General features: G+C 38.2%; 1 protein-coding gene and 1 pseudogene across 1 annotated transcript; both read left to right on the plus strand.

The window, feature by feature from the left end:
* Positions 1–1,809: 1,809 nt before the first annotated feature.
* LOC128053897 (olfactory receptor 4F3/4F16/4F29-like) lies at positions 1,810–2,754 on the plus strand (annotated as a pseudogene).
* Positions 2,755–17,037: 14,283 nt separating this feature from the next.
* LOC128053949 (olfactory receptor 4F3/4F16/4F29-like) lies at positions 17,038–17,967 on the plus strand. Its single transcript, XM_052646457.1, has one exon. The coding sequence runs from the start codon at positions 17,038–17,040 to the stop codon at positions 17,965–17,967; it is 930 nt and encodes a 309-aa protein (XP_052502417.1).
* The last annotated feature ends 723 nt before the right edge of the window (positions 17,968–18,690 follow it).

The following is an 18,690-nucleotide window of genomic DNA, read 5'->3' on the forward strand; positions in this document are numbered from 1 at the left end:
GACGGGCTATAGTTCATGGGGTCACAAGGAGTCAGACACCACTGAGCAACTAACACTTTCACTTTCTTGCACTTTGAGAGCAAATCAATTAAATGTATACAAGATATTTTAAATCTACCACTGAGAAAATGTGAATATTGTATTTATCATAGTTCTTTACTGAAATTTATTTTCTGATATGAAAGTCTGATACTCCCTGCTGGTCAACAGTATTTTATTTTCTTATTTATTTATTATTTCTCACATGTTGACAGCTGTAAGGGCAACTGAAATAGAGAACTAGACTGATGGGCAAGTGAAATATACAGAAGGAAACATGATGTTTACTGAATACTTAATATAACCATATTATTAAGATGTATCAGTTATGTTGCCATTTACAATTTCATATATAAATAAACTGAGGCTCAAAGAGTTTAACTTGTTTAACATCAAGCTGTCAGTGGTTGGACATTAGTATAAATCTTATAATCTAAATCCAACACTCACATTCCTCTTGCTAAGACATGCATGCCTGCTTGCTAAGTCACTTTCATGTCTGACTCTTTGTGACTCCATGGACTGTAGCCTGCCAGGCTCCTCTGTCCAAGGGATTCTCCAGGCAAGAACACTGGAGTGGGTTGCCATGCCTTCCTCTAGGGGATCTTCTGACCCAGGGATCGAACCCGCATCTCTTTACGTCTCCTGCATTGGCAGGCAGGTTCTTTAGCACCACCTGGGGGGGCCCTAAATAAAAGTAATTACAGGAGAATATGATTAGTCCTTATATGCAGATTTGTATGCAATAATTTCCACTGCATTATGCATTTCATAGTTTTGAGATTTTCAGATCATGTGCTGAGTAACCTAAAGCAGTGTTTCTTAAAGTATCTGTGTTGTAGGATAAGATTTTTCCTTTAATTTCTAGTCTTTCATGGGCTATTACTTTTGTGAAAAACAGAATCAGCAACTTGGGATCACTGTACATCAAACTGCTAGAAAAGTTTTTAAGTACTCACTCACAAACTCTGTACTTAATATACAAACAGATAACAGACAGTTCATGGATCTACACCTCTCTGTGTGGATTGCTTTTTTTTAATTTTTTTTTCACTTTAAAATATTGTATTGGTTTTGCCATACTTCAACATGAATCTGCCACGGGTATACATGTGTTCCCAATCCTGAACCCCTCTCCCACCTCCCTCCCCATACCGTCCCTCTATGGATTGCTTTTTATTTGCTTCAGGGAGTCCAAATGGGAATGAGTCCAAATCTCTGCCTTCAAAAATCTTTAGAGTCTACTTAGTGATTTAGAATAGCAATCAACTCACTATAATAAAACTGTAATAAAATAAATACTAGTAATAATAAAGCAAAACTTTGTAGATGTGGTAAACATTTAAGTAATACTGAAGATGAATATGTGGGGCCAGAGGAAAGTTCATAGGCTTGGAAGGGATCACAATACTGATTAGCTCTATGTGACTGGAGCCAGATCATATTGGTTTTACACCCCAAATCAAAAGGCTTGGGCTTGAATTCCTGTTCCTCTTGCTAACCATTTTGTACCTCATGCATATCATGGCATCCACCCTGAATGGAAGTAGAGGATGTTAAATGCAGAGAAAACTTGGTGGTAGAAAAACAACAGCACATGAAATCCACCAATTTTTTTGTGTGATCACATTGCAAAGGCTGGGAGGTCATTTTAATGCTAAAGTAGAAACAGCCATTCATAACTTTAACCTATCTTCTAATTTATTAAAATAATTATTATATTTTAAATTTTCATCTATTAACCTCCTGCAGGTAGCAAAGTGTACAAAGCAAATGTATGGAGCAAATCACTCTGTGGTGTCAGAGTTTGTGTTCCTGGGAATCACGCACTCCTGGGAAATATAGCTTCTCCTCTTTGTGTTCTCCTCTGTATTTTACATGGCAAGCATAATGGGAAATTCCCTCATTATTCTCACTGTGACTTCTGACCCTCACTTGCACTCTCCCATGTACTTTCTATTGGCCAGCCTCTCCTTCATTGACATGGGAGTTTCTTCTGTCAGTTCCCCGAAGATGATTTATGACCTTTTCAGAAAGCATAAAGTCATCTCCTTTAGTGGCTGCATTGCTCAAATCTTCTTCATCCATGTCATCGGTGGGGTGGAGATGGTGCTGCTCATAGCCATGGCCTTTGACAGATACATTGCCATATGCAAGCCTCTCCACTATCTGACCATCATGAGCCCAAGAATGTGTGTTTTCTTTATAGTGGCTGCCTGGATGATTGGCCTTATTCACTCCATGGTTCAACTGGCTTTTGTTGTAAACTTACCCTTCTGTGGCCCTAATGTGTTGGACAGCTTTTACTGTGACCTTCCTTGGTTCATCAAACTTGCCTGCATAGACACGTACCAGCTAGAGTTCATGGTCACAGCCAACAGTGGATTCATCTCTGTTGGCTCCTTCTTCATTCTGATCATTTCCTACATTATCATCATTCTCACTGTTCAGAAACAGTCTTCAGTGGGTTCATCCAAGGCTCTGTCCACACTTTCAGCTCACATCACTGTAGTAGTCTTGTTCTTTGGTCCTTTGATATTTTTCTATGTATGGCCATTTCCCTCCACACATCTGGATAAGTTTCTGGCATTCTTTGATGCAGTTCTTACTCCTTTCCTGAATCCTGTTATTTACACATTCAGAAATCAAGAAATGAAGATGGCAATGAGGAGAGTATGCAAACAGCTAGTAAATAACAAGAGATCTCTTGAGTGATGCATGTATTGTAAGAACCCTTAATGATTACTGATGCTCATTGCTGATGGTCAACCTCAGAGAAAAGCTCTTGTTTGTCCTACCTTGACTTGATTATACACTTATATTGAATTCACTTTGTCTTGATTCAGTTCAGTTCAGTTCAGTTCAGTCATTCAGTCGTGTCTGACTCTTTGCAACCCCATGAATCACAGCACACCAGGCCTCCCTGTCCATCACCAACTCCCAGATTTCACTCAAATTCATGTCCATCGAGTCGGTGATGCCATCCAGCCATCTCATCCTCTGTCGTCCCCTTCTTTTGATTAGGAGAGGGGAAAACTCACTTTTGATAGTTACAGATAAGGTATTTGTAAGCCAAAGATTGTAATAATCTTGAGTCTAAATTCCTAAGGAATAAGAATATGAAGTAATTCTTAGAAATACCTACCAGGGAAGGTTTCTTTAAGGCCTTCAGAACAGGGAGAAGTTTTTCCCAGTCCCCCTAGTTCAAGATGACTGAACTTGAACTTCACTACATCTAAAATACCTATTTCCAAGTATGATCACATTCACAGATATTGAGGCTTAGGATTTCAAGATGTCTGGTGGACAAAAACTCAATCCACATCAGTAGTGCAAGTAGTGTAGGTATCTGAAAACAAGAATGACTGTAGGTTACCTCTTAATAAGTGTGAAAACAAATTTAAAATAAATAAAAGAAGGAACTTTAGCTCTTTCATAGGCAATTAACTATATTTTTAAGTAATGGAACATATAGAGTCAGCATAAGCCACAAAAAGTTATTCATATGAGCTAAAGCATCTATGCTAACTAGGAATATTACACCTACATAAAGGACAACATTTACTGCTTTTAGTCAAGAACAAAACAAATACACAAAAATAAGTTTGTTATGTCATCCTAACAGGGAAAACCAAATTTTTGTCTTGCTTCAATATAGTATGTGGTGGCAAAGCATTACTAAATTTTAAAATATAAACCCATCAAATCAGAGCTATGTAAACTTTGCCAAAATATTTACTTTATCATTTATATGTATTTATATTCATATATTTGTATTTATTCATAGTTGGCTTAAAACACGACATTCAGAAAACTAGGATCATGGCATCTGGTCCCATCACTTCATAGCAAATAGGTGGGGAAACAGTGGAAACAGTGACAGACTTTTTTTTTGGACTCCAAAATGACTGCAGATGGTGACTGCAGCCATGAAATTAAAAGACACTTGCTCCTTGGAAGAAAAGTTATGACCAAGCTGACAGCATATTGAAAAGCAAAGACATTACTTTGCCAACAAAGGTCCATCTAGTCAAAGCTATGGTTTTCCCAATAGTCATGTATGGATGTGAGAGGGACTGTAAAGAAAGCTGAGTGCTGAAGAATTGATGCTTTTGAACTGTGGTGCTGGAGAAGATGCTTGAGAATCCCTTGGACTGAAAAGAGATCCAACCAGTCCATCCTAAAGGATTTTGGTCCTGAATATTCATTAGAAGGACTGATGCTGAAGCTGAACTCCAATTCTTTGGCCACCTGATGTGAAGAGCTGACTCTTTTGAAAAGACCCTGATGCTGGAAAAGATTGAAGGCGGGAGGAGGAGGGGACGACAGAGGATGAGATGGTTGGATGGCATCACTGACTCAATGGACATGAGTTTGAAAACACTCCAGGCATTGGTAATGGACAGGGGAGGCCTGGGGTGCTGCAGTCCATGGGATCTCAGAGAGTCGAACACAACTGAGTGACTGAACTGAACTGATGCATGAATTTATTTATATTCATATATATATTTTAAAAATCAAGGCAAAAGGAATTGATTTCTTGAACTTTTTACAACTTTCGATCTCCATTCTGTTTTGTCTTTTCAGACAAATCTGTCCTCTTTCTGATTTTGGAATAAGTATACATTTTATCATAGGACAAATTTATTCTTTTTTTCCACTGACAAATAAAAACAAATATATATCTTATTACCTTGCACTGTTAATTTCTTTTTGGCTATAATACTTCTAATACAGTTTCAATCACCCATTTAATGACCAAAATAACTAAATTTATTTTAAAAATAGAACCCTCTTTAGGAAAATAAAAAACTAAGCCAGACAGTAGTTTAAGGGACAAAATATTATTTTAGTTGGGAACTTTTGCTAATGGTAAAAGTGATGGATTTAATTAAATTTATGTGATAACCATTTTTGCAATATATACATATGTCAAATGATGTTGTATCAGTTCAGTTCAGTTGCTCAGTCATGTCCAACTCTTTGCGACCCCATGCAGCATGTCAGGCTTTCCTGTCCATCACCAACTCCTGAAGCTTGCCCAAACTCATGTCTATTGAGTCTGTGATACAATCTAACCATCTCATCCTCTATTGTCCCCTTCTCCTCCTGCCTTCAATCTTTCCCAGCATCAGGGGCTTTTCCCGTGAGTCAGTTCTTCACATCAGGTGGCCAAAGGATTGGAGGTCAGCTTTAGCATCAGTCCTTCCGATGAATATTCAGGACTGATTTCCTTTAGGATTGACTGGTTCGATCTCCTTGCAGTCCAAGGGACTCTCAAAAGTCTTCTCCAACACCACAGTTCAAAAGCATCAATTCTTCAGCACTCAGCTTTCTTTATAGTCCCGCTCTCACATCCATACATGACTACTGGAAAACCATAGATTTGACTAGACGGATCTTTGTTGGCAAAGTAACGTCTCTGCTTTTCAATATGCTGTCTATGTTAGTCATAGCTTTTCTTCCAAGGAGCAAATGTCTTTTAATTTCATGGCTGCAGTCACCATCTGCAGTGATTTTGGAGCCCCAGAAAATAAAGTCTGTCACTGTTTCTGTTGTTTCCCCATTTATTTGCCATGTTGTATACCTTAGACAAATGTGATGTGTATATACATTAAAAACATATACAATGTTATATGTCAATCGCATCTCAATAAAACAGGTAAACAGATGTTTTGCCATGCATCTAGCCATTTATCAATACATTTTTAATACATTTCAAAGTGAATTATGAAGATTGTTTCCTGCATTTTAATAAATATCATCAGTAATTCATATCAACATTTATGCTGAACATTGTTTTGTATGTACTGGAAGACTCCCTTTTGAAAAGAGCATATTCAAAGGAATCATTCCTTTTTTAGGTAAATCTTTCATTGATTTTATTTTTATGCACACTTTCTTGCTAAGTTCTTTTGAGTGAAGATCCTAAAGGTGCCAGAAAGACATGGAATAATCAATACATTGCTGGGAATCAATCCTGGTAGGACTGTGGAACTGGAGGTGGTCTTTGTCATCTTTTTATAACTTTAATATTTTTATAACACATATTATAATATAATAATGAAAGAAACTACTAAAATTATCAAATACAGAAATAGGCTTTTAAACTGTGATCTTTTTCACAGATTTTTTATGTTGAACCTTGACAAAGACATTTTGCTAGCCTATGTAAATAATAATCAATGGTGTTTTTTTATTTGTCCTTCAAAATTGCCCTCTAAAAGAATTCTAATAATCGTAATTTTTGTCTTGAAAATTTCATTGTCTTTCTCCAAGTATGAGATTTTTCTTATTTCTCAAGGTAAATTTATATTGCTATAAACTTCCCTCTTAGAATTGCTTTTGCTGTGTCCCATAGATTTTGGAACATTGTGTTTTCTTTTGTGTCTCCAATATTTTAGGATATCTTTCTTTGGTCTCTTCACTGTTCCATGTTTGGTAGCATATTATATTGCCTCCACATGTTTGTATTTTATGCACTTTTTTATTCTTATAGTTAGTTTCTAGCCTCATAACGTTGTGGTCAGAAAAGACGCTTGATATGATTTCAGTTTTCTTTAAATATATTGAGACTCGTTTTGTGGCCTAACGTAATCTATTCTGGAGAATGTTCTGTGCACTTAAAAGGAATATTTATTCTGCTGCTTTTCAATGGAATGTTTTAGATAGAGAGAGAGACAGACAAACATATACACCCACTTGATATGATGTGTCATTTAAGGCCAGTGTTTCCTTATTGATTCTTTGTCTCTGTGATCTCTCCATATATATAATTAGATTTTAAAGTTCCCTATTATTTTGTTACTGTCAATTTCTTCCTTGATGTTTGTTAGTACTTGCTTTATGTAATACAGTGCTCCTATGTTGCGTGTCTACATATTTACCATCATTATATGTTCTTGTTTGACCGATCCCTTGATTATCACATAATGTCTTTCTTTGTCTGTCTTTTTACAGTCTTTGTTTAATGTTTTTTTTTCTGATATAGATATTGCACCCAGCTTTCTTGTCATCTGTATTTGCATAAGATACCTTTTTCCATCATTTTCCCTTCAGTCCATGTATGTCTTTGACCTGTAGTATGCCTCCTGTAGACAGGTTCTGTGTTTTATCCATTCAGCTACTCTGTGTCTTTTAATTGGAGCATTTGGTCCATTTACATTTTCAAAACTTTTTATTAGAGGATAATTGCTTTACAATATGCTGCTGGTTTCTGCCATACATCAACATGAATCAGTCACAGGTATACCGTGTCCCCTCCCTCTTGAACCTCCCTCCCATCGCCCACCCCATCCCACGCCTCTACGTTGTCACAAAGCCCTAGGTTGAGCTCTCTGTGTTGCATAGCAATTCCCATTGGCTATCTGTTTTACTTATGGTAACGTATATGTTCGGAGAAGGCAGTGGCACCCCACTCCGGTACACTTGCCTGGAAAATCCCATGGATGGAGGAGCCTGGTAGGCTGCAGTCCATGGGGTCCCTAAGAGTCGGACATGACTGAGCGACTTCACTTTCACTTTTCACTTTCATGCGTTGGAGAAGGAAATGGCAATCCACTCCAGTGTTCTTGCTTGGAGAATCCCAGGGACAGCGGAGCCTGGTGGGCTGCCGTCTATGGGGTCACACAGAGTCGAACACGACTTAGCAGCGACTTAGTGACTTGAAGCGACTTAGCAGCAGCAGCAGCAGCAGCAACGTATATGTTTCCATGCTGCTCTCTCAATTCTTTCCACCCTCTCCTTCCCACGCTGTGTCCACAAGTCTGTTCTCTCTATGTCTCAATTGCTGTCCTGCAAATTGGTTCATCAGTACCATCTTTCTAAATTCCATACACATGTGTTAATATGCAATATTTGTCTTTCTCTTTCTGACCTACTTCACTCTGTACAATAAGCTCAAAGTTCATCCACCTCATTAGGACTAATTCAAATGTGTTCTTTTTTATGGCTGAGCAAGGTCAGTTTACATTTAAAATAATTATTGCTAGATATATACTGTTGCCATTTTGTTGTTTTGAGGTTGTGTTTGCAGTTATTTTTTTTCCTTTCTTCTTTTGCTTGGTTCATTTGTTATTTGATGACTGTTAATTTTTGAATATTTTTGGCTGTTAGGTGTTAGTTGTGGCAGGCAGGATCCTTTCCGTTGAGATGTGTGGGTTAATTATTCTATATTTTTTAAAAATGCTGTTCTCAATTCTATTGTTTCTCCAGGAAATAAAGGGTATATGCACACATCTCTCCATCACCATCTCTGCTTCCGCCTTGTCTCTTTTCTACTCTGTTTCTATTCCAGGCATTCTCATCCTTTTTCATTAGTCTTTAGTGTTTACTCATGCTTGTTACTCCTAAGTATTGTTGGATCTTCGAACACAAAAAGAGATTTAGTTTACTAAATGTGTCAAGAGATCTGCTTTTCAGGAAACTGTTAGATTTTTTCCATTTAAAAATTAGAAAATAACATATCCCTTTCATTAAGGATCCCTTGAGTCATATAATAAAATGAAGATTAAAAATGTATAAAAACCAAAATTATAAATATTTTCCATTTAAGAAAATTATGCACCCCATTACCCCTCCCTCACAATCCTATGGGACAATTATCTTGGCTTGATGACCTCAGTCTGGGCATCCCAAAACTCTAATGCATCACTTGGTCACCACCTTCTCCTAAAGCTACTTAGTCACATCTCTTAAAATAGCATCTCTTCTTATCCTGGGGTGCGTGGGTGGAAGGATGTGGGTAATGCTCATGCACAAGAGATAATTTAGTTTCTCCAACTTCTCCAACTCCATGACCATGCTGCCATCTGAGAACTTTTGATAGATTAGGTAGGTGGGATAGAGGGGTTGGTGGACTGTAGTCCACCACAAGAAGAATCTCCTTCTCAGGTTCCCAGGCTTCCAGAGAGAAACGCTGTAACAGAATGAGCAGGAGCAGAAACTGTACAGGAAGGAAGAGCCAGTGAAATTGTATAAAGAAAGACACAGGAGTGAAAATGAGGTTGTTTTCTTTTTCTTAGTTTTATTGAGAAATAATTGACATATACCACTATATAAGTTTAAGGTGTGCAACATGATGGTTTGATTTACGTATATTGTGAAATGATTACCACAATAGGTTTTATTTAGCATCCATCATTTCATATAGATACAATAAAAGGAAAAGAGAAAAAAATACATTTTTGATGAGAACCCTTAGAATCTATTCCCTTAACAGCTTTCCTAGATATCATGTAGGAATGTTAACTATAATCATCATATTGTAGTATTGTTAATTTTTTTATTAGTTTTTTTTAATTAAAATATAGTTGATGTACAGTAATATTATATGTTACAGGTGTACAATAAAGTGATTCACAATTTTTAAAGGTTATACTCCAAATGGCTGCCCACTCCAGTATTCTTGCCTGGAGAGTTCCATGGACAGAGGAGACTGGTGGGCTACAGTCCATGGAATCTCAGGGTTAGACATGACTATAGTGTGGTTAATTTTTAATGAGAATGCAGACTTGAGAATCAAGATAGGAGAGAAAGAGAAGTTACCATAAGCTTACATTTGCTGCCCCTGTTTTTAAATTGTCTGATTCTGTTTTCTCCATAAATCGAGTCATCTTTGGCATCACTTGCTGTATTGTCCAGAATGTAATTTGGTCAGATAATTTCAATGTGACCTCTAGCTCCCAAAGATCTCTGTCTCTTTTGATACTCCATTCTGCTTGTTATGCTCAACAAATGTGCTACTCAAAAATGCTACGTATTGAGTTCCTGAGTGTTTCTGAATGGTGTTACAAAAATATTTTTGTAATATTTTTTGTCCAAGTTCATGATTCCCATCTTCAACAAGATTGTCACAGCTGCTTGGAAATTTGTTTATCTTTAACTGTTTATAGATTTCTGCCTTCTACAAATTTTGTACACATAGCATATGGCCTGATTTTCCACATTTCCAAGAAAACCTTTTGTCCTATATTCTCAAAACTATTCATCATTTCTGATTTTGCTTTCTCTACTTTGTCACCATTTGTTACCTCCCTACAATCTAAATTCTCACTTTCCTGTTTGATTTCATCTGATCTCTTTTATGGCACCAAAGAAATCTCAGCCCTAATTCCATGCTTGCTTAGTCTTTTTGATCTCTTTGTAACATGGGAACATGACAACCATTACTTATCTCTTTGACACTCCTTTCTGCCTTGGTTTTTGTTGTTGTGCACAGAAATAGGGTTTTTTAAAGGCAGATACTGGGACTTCCCTGATGGCCCCATGGCTTAGACTCTTGATCCCTGGTTGAGGAACTAAGATCTTATATATGCCACACAGTACAAACATAAAATTAATAATAAAGGCAGATACTATATTAAAATAATAGTGGTAGTATTATAATAAGGATCATGACAAACACAAAGTATGTGTTCATTTGGGGCCGTGTATATTTTCTCCATTAATTTTCTTTTATCTCTTTATATGTTATCCTTCAAACAAATCCTTTTTCTCTTGATTTCATATTTTAGATAACTTCCACATTTTTGTCTCTAGCTGGGATCTTTCTGACCTGTAAGTTATTATGTTTTTTTATTAATAAGTTGCCCCCTGACTTTGATGAATCTTTTACTGGGACCAAAACCTTAGTGTAGTTTACTATTTTCCCAGTCAAACCAGCAAACACCTTTCTCCATGTCCCTTAAGTTATAACAATAATGTGTGAATTTAACTCTCATCTCTGCCACTAGTAGTTGTGAAATCTTGGGAGTTAAGTATGTATGTGTTAAATGTTTACATATGTAGTTCTGGGTTAAATTGAATTCTTCTTTTCCAGTTTAATGGAGATATAATTGACGTATAGAATTGTGTAAGTTTCAGGTATACATTTTTTAATTCTTGTTTAAAATTCATAATAAAATAACTGTTTTAGATCCTGAACAAACAGACATATTTGCATAATATACTCAAAGAGCAATAGACTTGAAATCAGATGACTTTATTTTTGGTTTCAAACTCAGTAAATCTTTGTTTTGGGACAACTTCTAACTTCTCTGAACTTGAGCTCTCTTGTCTATAAATGAAAATAATTCTATTATGAAAATAGCCACCCAAAAGGTAATCAAAAGCCTCAAATATGTGAAAATACTTAGTAAATATGTGCCACACAGATAATGTATGCTTTTCTAGCTCTAAAATTCCAGCATTAACTATTTCAGAAACTTTAAAATGTGGATTTAATTTATCTCAATTTTATTCTATGACTAAGAATAGCATGGAGGATGACTACTAATTGTATCATAAAACCTGGATAGACACTGTATATATTCCCTCTTGTACTGGCTGCTGTTAGAACTATTGCTTCTCTTTCAATTCCTCTCTTTCCCCCTACCTCCTGCCTCTCTCTTTTCTGTTTACTTGCTTCTTACTGATTTCTGAAACTTCAGAAGTTTAACCATGAACCACTATAAGCCTGAGATAAAGCTTCCCTACTAGACAGTTGGAAATTTTTAGCAAGAATATCAGGCATTATCTTGGGAGTGGTTGGGAAATGTGTTAATGCTCAGTTTTAATTTTGGAAACTTCCTTTATAACTGCTGGAGTTAATGAGTAAAGATGTTGGACTAGAAAAATAGGAAATATGGAACATTATGGACCTGAAAAAAAAATGGCTTCACTTCAGAGAATTGTTATTGACTAAATAATCAAGAAATACTTTCCACTTATTACATTTGTTATTTTAAAAAATAAAAGAGCCAGAAGAAATTATCTTTATCCTCCTCAAACTTACAATATATTTGAGGAGAGAGACTCTACAGATTAAAAATTAACATCACTGAAAAACTAAGATAAATAGCCAAGGATTTGCTCTAAATAAGGAATGTTATTATCTTTTCTCAGAATATATTCCCCTCTCCTCCCAGCTTATTAAACTCCTACTGATTCTTCAAAACTCCCAAGTCTTTTCTCTTTTGTAAAGCTCTTTCTGAATTTCCCAATGGACTCTTCTGTGCCCTTCCAGGCTACCAACAAGCACCTAGAAGCTTCTACTATGATGCCATATACTGCAGTTTATCTTTTATGTGGGGAACTATTCAATTCAGTTCAGTTCAGTAGCTCAGTTGTGTCTAACTCTTTGGAGCCCCACGACTGCAGCACACCAGGCCTCCCTGTCCTTCACTAACATCTCTAACACCCAGAGCTTGCTCAAAGTCATGTCCATCGAGTCGGTGATGCCATCCAACCATCTCATCCTCTGTTGTCCCCTTCTCCTTCTGCCTTCAATCTTTCCCAGCATCAGGGTCTTTTCCAGTAAGTCAGTTCTTCACATCAGGTGGCCAAAGTATTGGAGCTTCAGCATCAGTCCTTCCAATGAATATTCAGGACTGATTTCCTTTAGGATTGACTGGTTGGATCTCCTTGCAGTCGAAGGGACTCAAGAATTTTCTCAACACCACAGTTCAAAAGCATTAATTCTTCAGTGCTCAGCTTTCTTTACGGTCCAACTCTCACATCCATACATGACTAATGGAAAAACCAAGCTTTGACTAGGGTTTTGCCAGATATTTGGATTTTCCAGACCTTTGTGGGTAATGTCTCTGCTTTTTAATATGCTATCTAGGTTGGTCGTACCTTTTCTTCCAAGGAGCAAGTTTCTTTTAATTTCATGGCCACAGTCACCATTTCCAGTGATCTGGGAGCCCAAGAAAATAAAATCTGTCACTATTTCCATTGTTTCCCATCTATTTGCCAGGAAGTGATGGGACCAGATGCCATGATCTTCGTTTTTTCAATGCCGAGTTTTAAGCCAGCTTTCTCACTCTCCTCTTTCACTTTCATCAAGAAGCTCTTTAGTTCCTCTTCACTTTCTGCCATAAGAGTGGTGTCATCTGCATATCTGAGATTATTGATGCTTCTCCTGGCACTCTTGATTCCAGCTTGTGCTTCATCCAGCCCAGCATTTCACATGATGTACTCTGCATATAAGTTAAATAAGCAGGGTGACAATATATAGCCTTGATGTACTCCTTTCCCAATTTGGAACCAGTCTGTTGCTCCATGTCTGGTTCTAACTGTTGCTTTCTGACCTCCATACAGATTTCTCAGGAAGCAGGTAAGGTGGTCTGGTATTCCCATCTCTTTCAGAATTTTCCACGGTTTGTTGTGATCCACACAGTCAAAGGCTTTAGTGTAGTCAATGAAGCAGAAGTAGATGTTTTTCTGAAATTTTCTTGCTTTTTCTATGATCCAATAGAAAGAAAGAAAGAAAGAAAGTAAAGTCTCTCAGTCGTGTCCGACTCTTTGTGACCCCGTGAACTGTAGCCCACCAGGCTCCTTCATCCTTGGGATTCTCCAGGCAAGAGTACTGGAGTGGGTTGCCGTTTCCTTCTCCAGGGGAACATCCCGACCCAAGGATCGAACCCAGGTCTCCCACATTGCAGGCAGACGCTTTAACCTCTGAGCCACCAGGGAAGCCCTGGATGTTGACAATTTGATCTCTGGTTCCTCTGCCTTTTCTCAATACAGCTTGAACATTTGGAAGTTCACGGTTCATGTACTGTTGAACCCTACCTTGGAGAATTGTGAGCATTGCTTTCCTAGCGTGTGAGATGAGTGCAATCGTGCAGTAGTTTGAACATTCTTTGGCATTACCTTTCTTTAGGATTGGAATGAAAATTGACCTTTTCCAGTCCTGTGGCCACTGCTGTGTTTTCCAAATTTGCTGGCATATTGAGTGTAACACTTTCACAATATCATCATTTATTTGAAATAGCTCAACTGGAATTCCATCACCTCCACTAGCTTTGGCTGAGTGATGCTTCTTCCTAAGGCCCACTTGGCTTTGGACTCCAAGATGTCTGGCTCTAGGTGAGTGATCACACCATCGTGGTAATACAGGTCATTAAGATCTTTTTTTGTATAGTTCTTCTGTACATTCTCGCCACCTCTTCTTAATCTTCTCTGCTTCTCTTAGGTCCATACCATTTCTGTCCTTTATTGTGTCCATCTTTGCATGAAATATTCACTTGATATCTCTTATTTTCTTGAATGGATATCTAGGCTTTCCCATTCTGTTGTTTTCCTCTATATCTTTGCATTGTTCACTTAGGAAGGCTTTCTTGTCTTTCCTTGCTATTCTTTGAAACTCTGTATTCATATGGATACATCTTTCCTTTTCTCCTTTGCCTTTAGCTTCTCTTCTATTCTCAGCTATTTTTAAGGCCTCCTCAGACAACCATTTTGTCTTTTTACATTTCTTCTTCTTGGGGATGCCTTTGATCACCACCTCCTGTACAGTGTCATGAACCTCCATCCATAGTTCTTCAGGCGCTTTGTCTATCAGATCTAATCCCTTGAATCTACTCATCACTTCCACTGTATAATCGGATTTGATTTAGGTCATACCTGAGTCGGACATGACTGAGCGACTGAACTGGACTGAATGGTTTAGTGATTTTCCTTACTTTCTTCAACTTAAGTCTGAATTTTTCAATAAGGAGTTCATGATCTAAGCCACAGTCAGCTCCCAGTCTTGTTTTTGCTGACTGTATAGAACTTTTTTGTCTTTGCCTACAAAGAATATAATCAATCTGATTTCGACTTGACCATCTGGTGATGTTCACGTGTAGAGTCATCTCTTGTGTTGTTGGAAGAAGGTGTTTGCTATGACCAGTACAATCTCTTGGCAAAACTCTGTTAGCCTTTGCTTTGCTTCATTTTGTACTCCAAGGCCAAACTTGCCTGTTACTCCAAATGTCTCTTTATTTCCTACTTCTGCATTCCAGTCTCCTATGATGAAAAGGACATCTTTTTTGGTGTTAGTTCTAGAAGGTCTTGTGGGTCTTCATAGAACCATTCAACTTCACCTTCTTCATCATTACTGGTCAGAGCATAGATTTGGATTACTGTGGTATTGAGTGATATTGTAAATGACTCAGTTCAGTTCAGTTGCTCAGTCATGTCTGACTCTTTGCGACCCCATGAATCACAGCACACCAGGCCTCCTTGTCCATCACCAACTCCCGAAGTTCACTCAAACTTATGTCCACCGAGTTGCTGATGCCATCCAGCCATCTCATCCTCTGCCGTCCCCTTCTCCTCCTGCCCCCAATCCCTCCCAGCATCAGGGTCTTTTCTAATGAGTCAACTCTTTGCATGAGGTGGCCAGAGTATTGGAGTCAGCTTCAGCATCAGTCCTTCCAATGAACACCCAGGACTGATCTCCTTTAGGATGGACTGGTTGGACCTCCTTGCAGTCCAAGGGACTCTCAAGAGTCTTCTCCAACACCAATACTTTGGGCTAAAAAATCAGTACTGATGCTTTGAGATAATAGTTTTATGAACAGTTTCACTAATTATGAACACAGAGGTGTGTGTATATATAAATGCCCACATTAAAAGCAAAACATTGAGATCCATTTTTTCTATTGTTGGATTTCTATCGCCGCTTCAGTTCCAGGTCTAAGACTTTTTGTGCATTCATGCACCTTTATTTTACAAGTCCTTTACAATTTTATGCTCCTGCCTCCCCCCTTTTCAACTCACTCCAGATTTTACCTGCATGTGTACATATTATGGGAACAGGAGAGCTTGACACAGAGATGCACAGTCAAGAAGAATATATGTTCCATGTGGTAACAGTGTATTCCCTGCAAAAATGGGTACGACCTGGGGAAGTTATGTGCTGTGCTTAGTTGCTCATTCTGACTCTTTGTGACCCCAGGGACTATAGCCCACCAGGCTTCTCTGTCCATGGGGATTCTCAGGCAAGAACACTGGAATGGGTTGCCATGTCCTTCTCCAGGGGATCTTCCCAACCCAGGGGTTGAACCCAGTTCTCCCGCATTGCAGGCAGATTCTTTACTGTCTGAGCCACCAGGAAAGCCAGAGAGGTTATGTAATACCCCACATTATTGTCAGGAAAGAGTTAGCTGTAGCACCAGACCACAGACATAGGAGGTTTGAAGCAAAGAGATAAGAACTATAAAAGGGGCTACGGGAGAGGCAGGGACAGGAGAGGGTTAGTTATTCTAGGACAACTATGCCATGAGTGTATATTTCTTCATCCCCAGCAGATTCTAAAAGTAGGATTCCAATAGCTATAACCAAGCTATATCATGAAGCTCAGAAATTGAGAAGAGTCTGGAGCAGTAAATCAAATTGACTTCGTTAAGTTCCTTGACTTCCCTTATCAAAACCTCCCCGCCACACACACCAATCCCACCTTGCACATCTTGGCCATGTCCTGGCTGCTAACCACACTACTTTGTATTTCACCTGTTTTTCTAAGTGCCCATGCAGATACCCTGTGCTATGAATATCCATTCTACCCTTTCCTTGGACCTATCATACTCTAGAGTCAGCCCTATGCCCCATGCCTGCTTCTCTCATGCTCACCTCTACTCCATGGGCTTTGTGTGAATTGCAAATATGATTGTAGATAGTAATATAAAATGATTCAAGACACATATTATGTGCCTAAGATGAAGTGAGGTTAAGAAATGACACAACTTGAAAAGCTGAAGAATTGTGTTATAAAGAGTAAAAATAGAACCAGTGTGTTCTGGCAAATCCATCTCCCCCTCTTCTTTCTTTTTCTCTTTGTTGTGCATTATACCACCTTCCCCTCCCCTCTCAATCTTTGCCATGCACATCTACTATGTTACCATGTTTGTTTCATTCTCTTATTTGTAGATGAGTAGTCCTGGGGGCTGTGGTAAAAGGGATATTGCATGTGGAAGTGACTCAACTGCTTTAGGTGGCCACAGGTAAAATACTTGGACTGCAAGGAGATCCAACGAGTCCATTCTAAAGGAGATCAGTCCTCAGTGTTCTTTGGAAGGACTTATTTAATGATAATATGGCCCTGAGAAGAAAATGAGAAGATCTAAAGTCTTTACAGTTTGACTATCCTTGAATAATTAATCATTATAATATGCAGAATTATTAATATTCTTATGTTAGTTTCCTTTTGCTTTGTCTGGAAACATTACAGCTGGTCAATGAGCTGATGGAATGAATCACTCTGTGGTGTCAGAGTTTGTGTTCCTGGGACTCACCAACTCCTGGGAGATCCAACTTCTCCTCTTTGTGCTCTCTTCTGTTTTTTATGTGGCAAGCATGTCGGGAAACTCCCTCATTTTGCTCACTGTTACAATGAACCCTCACTTACACTCCCCTATGTACTTTCTATTGGCCAACCTCTCCTTCATTGACCTGGGAGTTTCTTCTGTCATCTCTCCAAAGATGATTTATGACCTTTTCAGAAAACGTAAAGTCATCTCCTTTGGTGGCTGCATCACTCAGGTCTTCTTCATCCACATCATTGGTGGGGTGGAGATGGTGCTGCTCATAGCCATGGCCTTTGACAGATATATTGCCATATGTAAGCCTCTCCACTATTTCACTATTATGAGTCGAAAAAAGTGTATTTTGCTCGTGGTTGCTGCATGGATAATCGGCTTGATTCACTCTATCGTTCAACTGGGTTTTGTTGTAAAATTGCCATTCTGTGGTCCTAATATAATAGACAGCTTTTACTGTGACTTTCCTCGATTTATCAAACTTGCCTGCACAGATACCTACAGGCTGGAGTTCATGGTCGCAGCCAACAGTGGATTCATATCCCTGGGATCATTCTTCATATTGATCGTCTCCTACATTTTTATCCTCATCACTGTTCGGAAACACTCTTCAGGTAGCTCATCTAAGGCCCTCTCCACTCTGTCAACTCATGTCATGGTGGTGATTTTGTTCTTCGGTCCTTGCATCTTTGTTTACATCTGGCCTCACCCCACGTCACACCTAGACAAATTCCTTGCTGTTTTTGATGCAGTTCTCACTCCTTTTTTCAATTCAATCATCTATACATTCAGGAACAAAGAAATGAAAGTGGCAATGAGGAAACTATGCAGTCACTTTATTATTTACAGAAGAATTTCTTAAATGCCAAAAGTATTATGAAGTCTCTTTACTGACTTGAAGTAAAATTAAATTTCTATCATTTTAGTATCAGATGTTTCCAAGTTTTTTTATTTATATTTAAGTGTCCCAGATTAAAATGGCATTATTCTTTTAAAAAGGTTTGTTAACTGAGAAATTGTGTTGCTGTCTCTGGTTGGAGGAAACATGTGGTATGGTAAATAGTGTTTCCTGGAGAAGGCCAAATGCTTGTCTCTGAGGAGACATTACCTTGATGAATTTACTATGGTTTAGACTTCAAAATTGAGTCTCTTCAGTATCAGAGTGGGTTACATAAGGGAATGCTGACTGACTCTAAGTAAATCAATAATAGATGAAACTATATACCTCTAGATGCCCATTTATTAGTTTGCCACAAAAAAAAAAAAAAATCAGTCAAGTGGCCTGAATTTCCACTTAGGTGTTTCCACATTTTTACACTGTAGGAAAATTTGGGGGAAGTCGAATGATGATAGGAACATTAATAAACAGGGAATCAGAGTAAGAATTGTTGACTGATTATTTTGATACATAATGCCTATATCTCCATGCTACAATATGCCTATCATCACATTTGGGAAAACAGAATCCTTACACCAGGCTTTTTTCTGGATGCTGGCTAGTCTTCACAAGACTTATCTTTGACTTTTGTTCATACACTGTTTCGGGCTGTTTAGCCTCTATATATTTACAGATGCAGTGTTCTTT

Source organism: Budorcas taxicolor, chromosome 10, assembly GCF_023091745.1.
Source record: "Budorcas taxicolor isolate Tak-1 chromosome 10, Takin1.1, whole genome shotgun sequence".
Classification (NCBI taxonomy): domain Eukaryota; kingdom Metazoa; phylum Chordata; class Mammalia; order Artiodactyla; family Bovidae; genus Budorcas; species Budorcas taxicolor.

Coding starts and splice junctions, on each gene's coding strand:
- LOC128053949 (XM_052646457.1), top strand. CDS start 17,038: ATGAATCACTCTGTGGTGTCAGAGTTTGTGTTCCTGGGACTCACCAAC.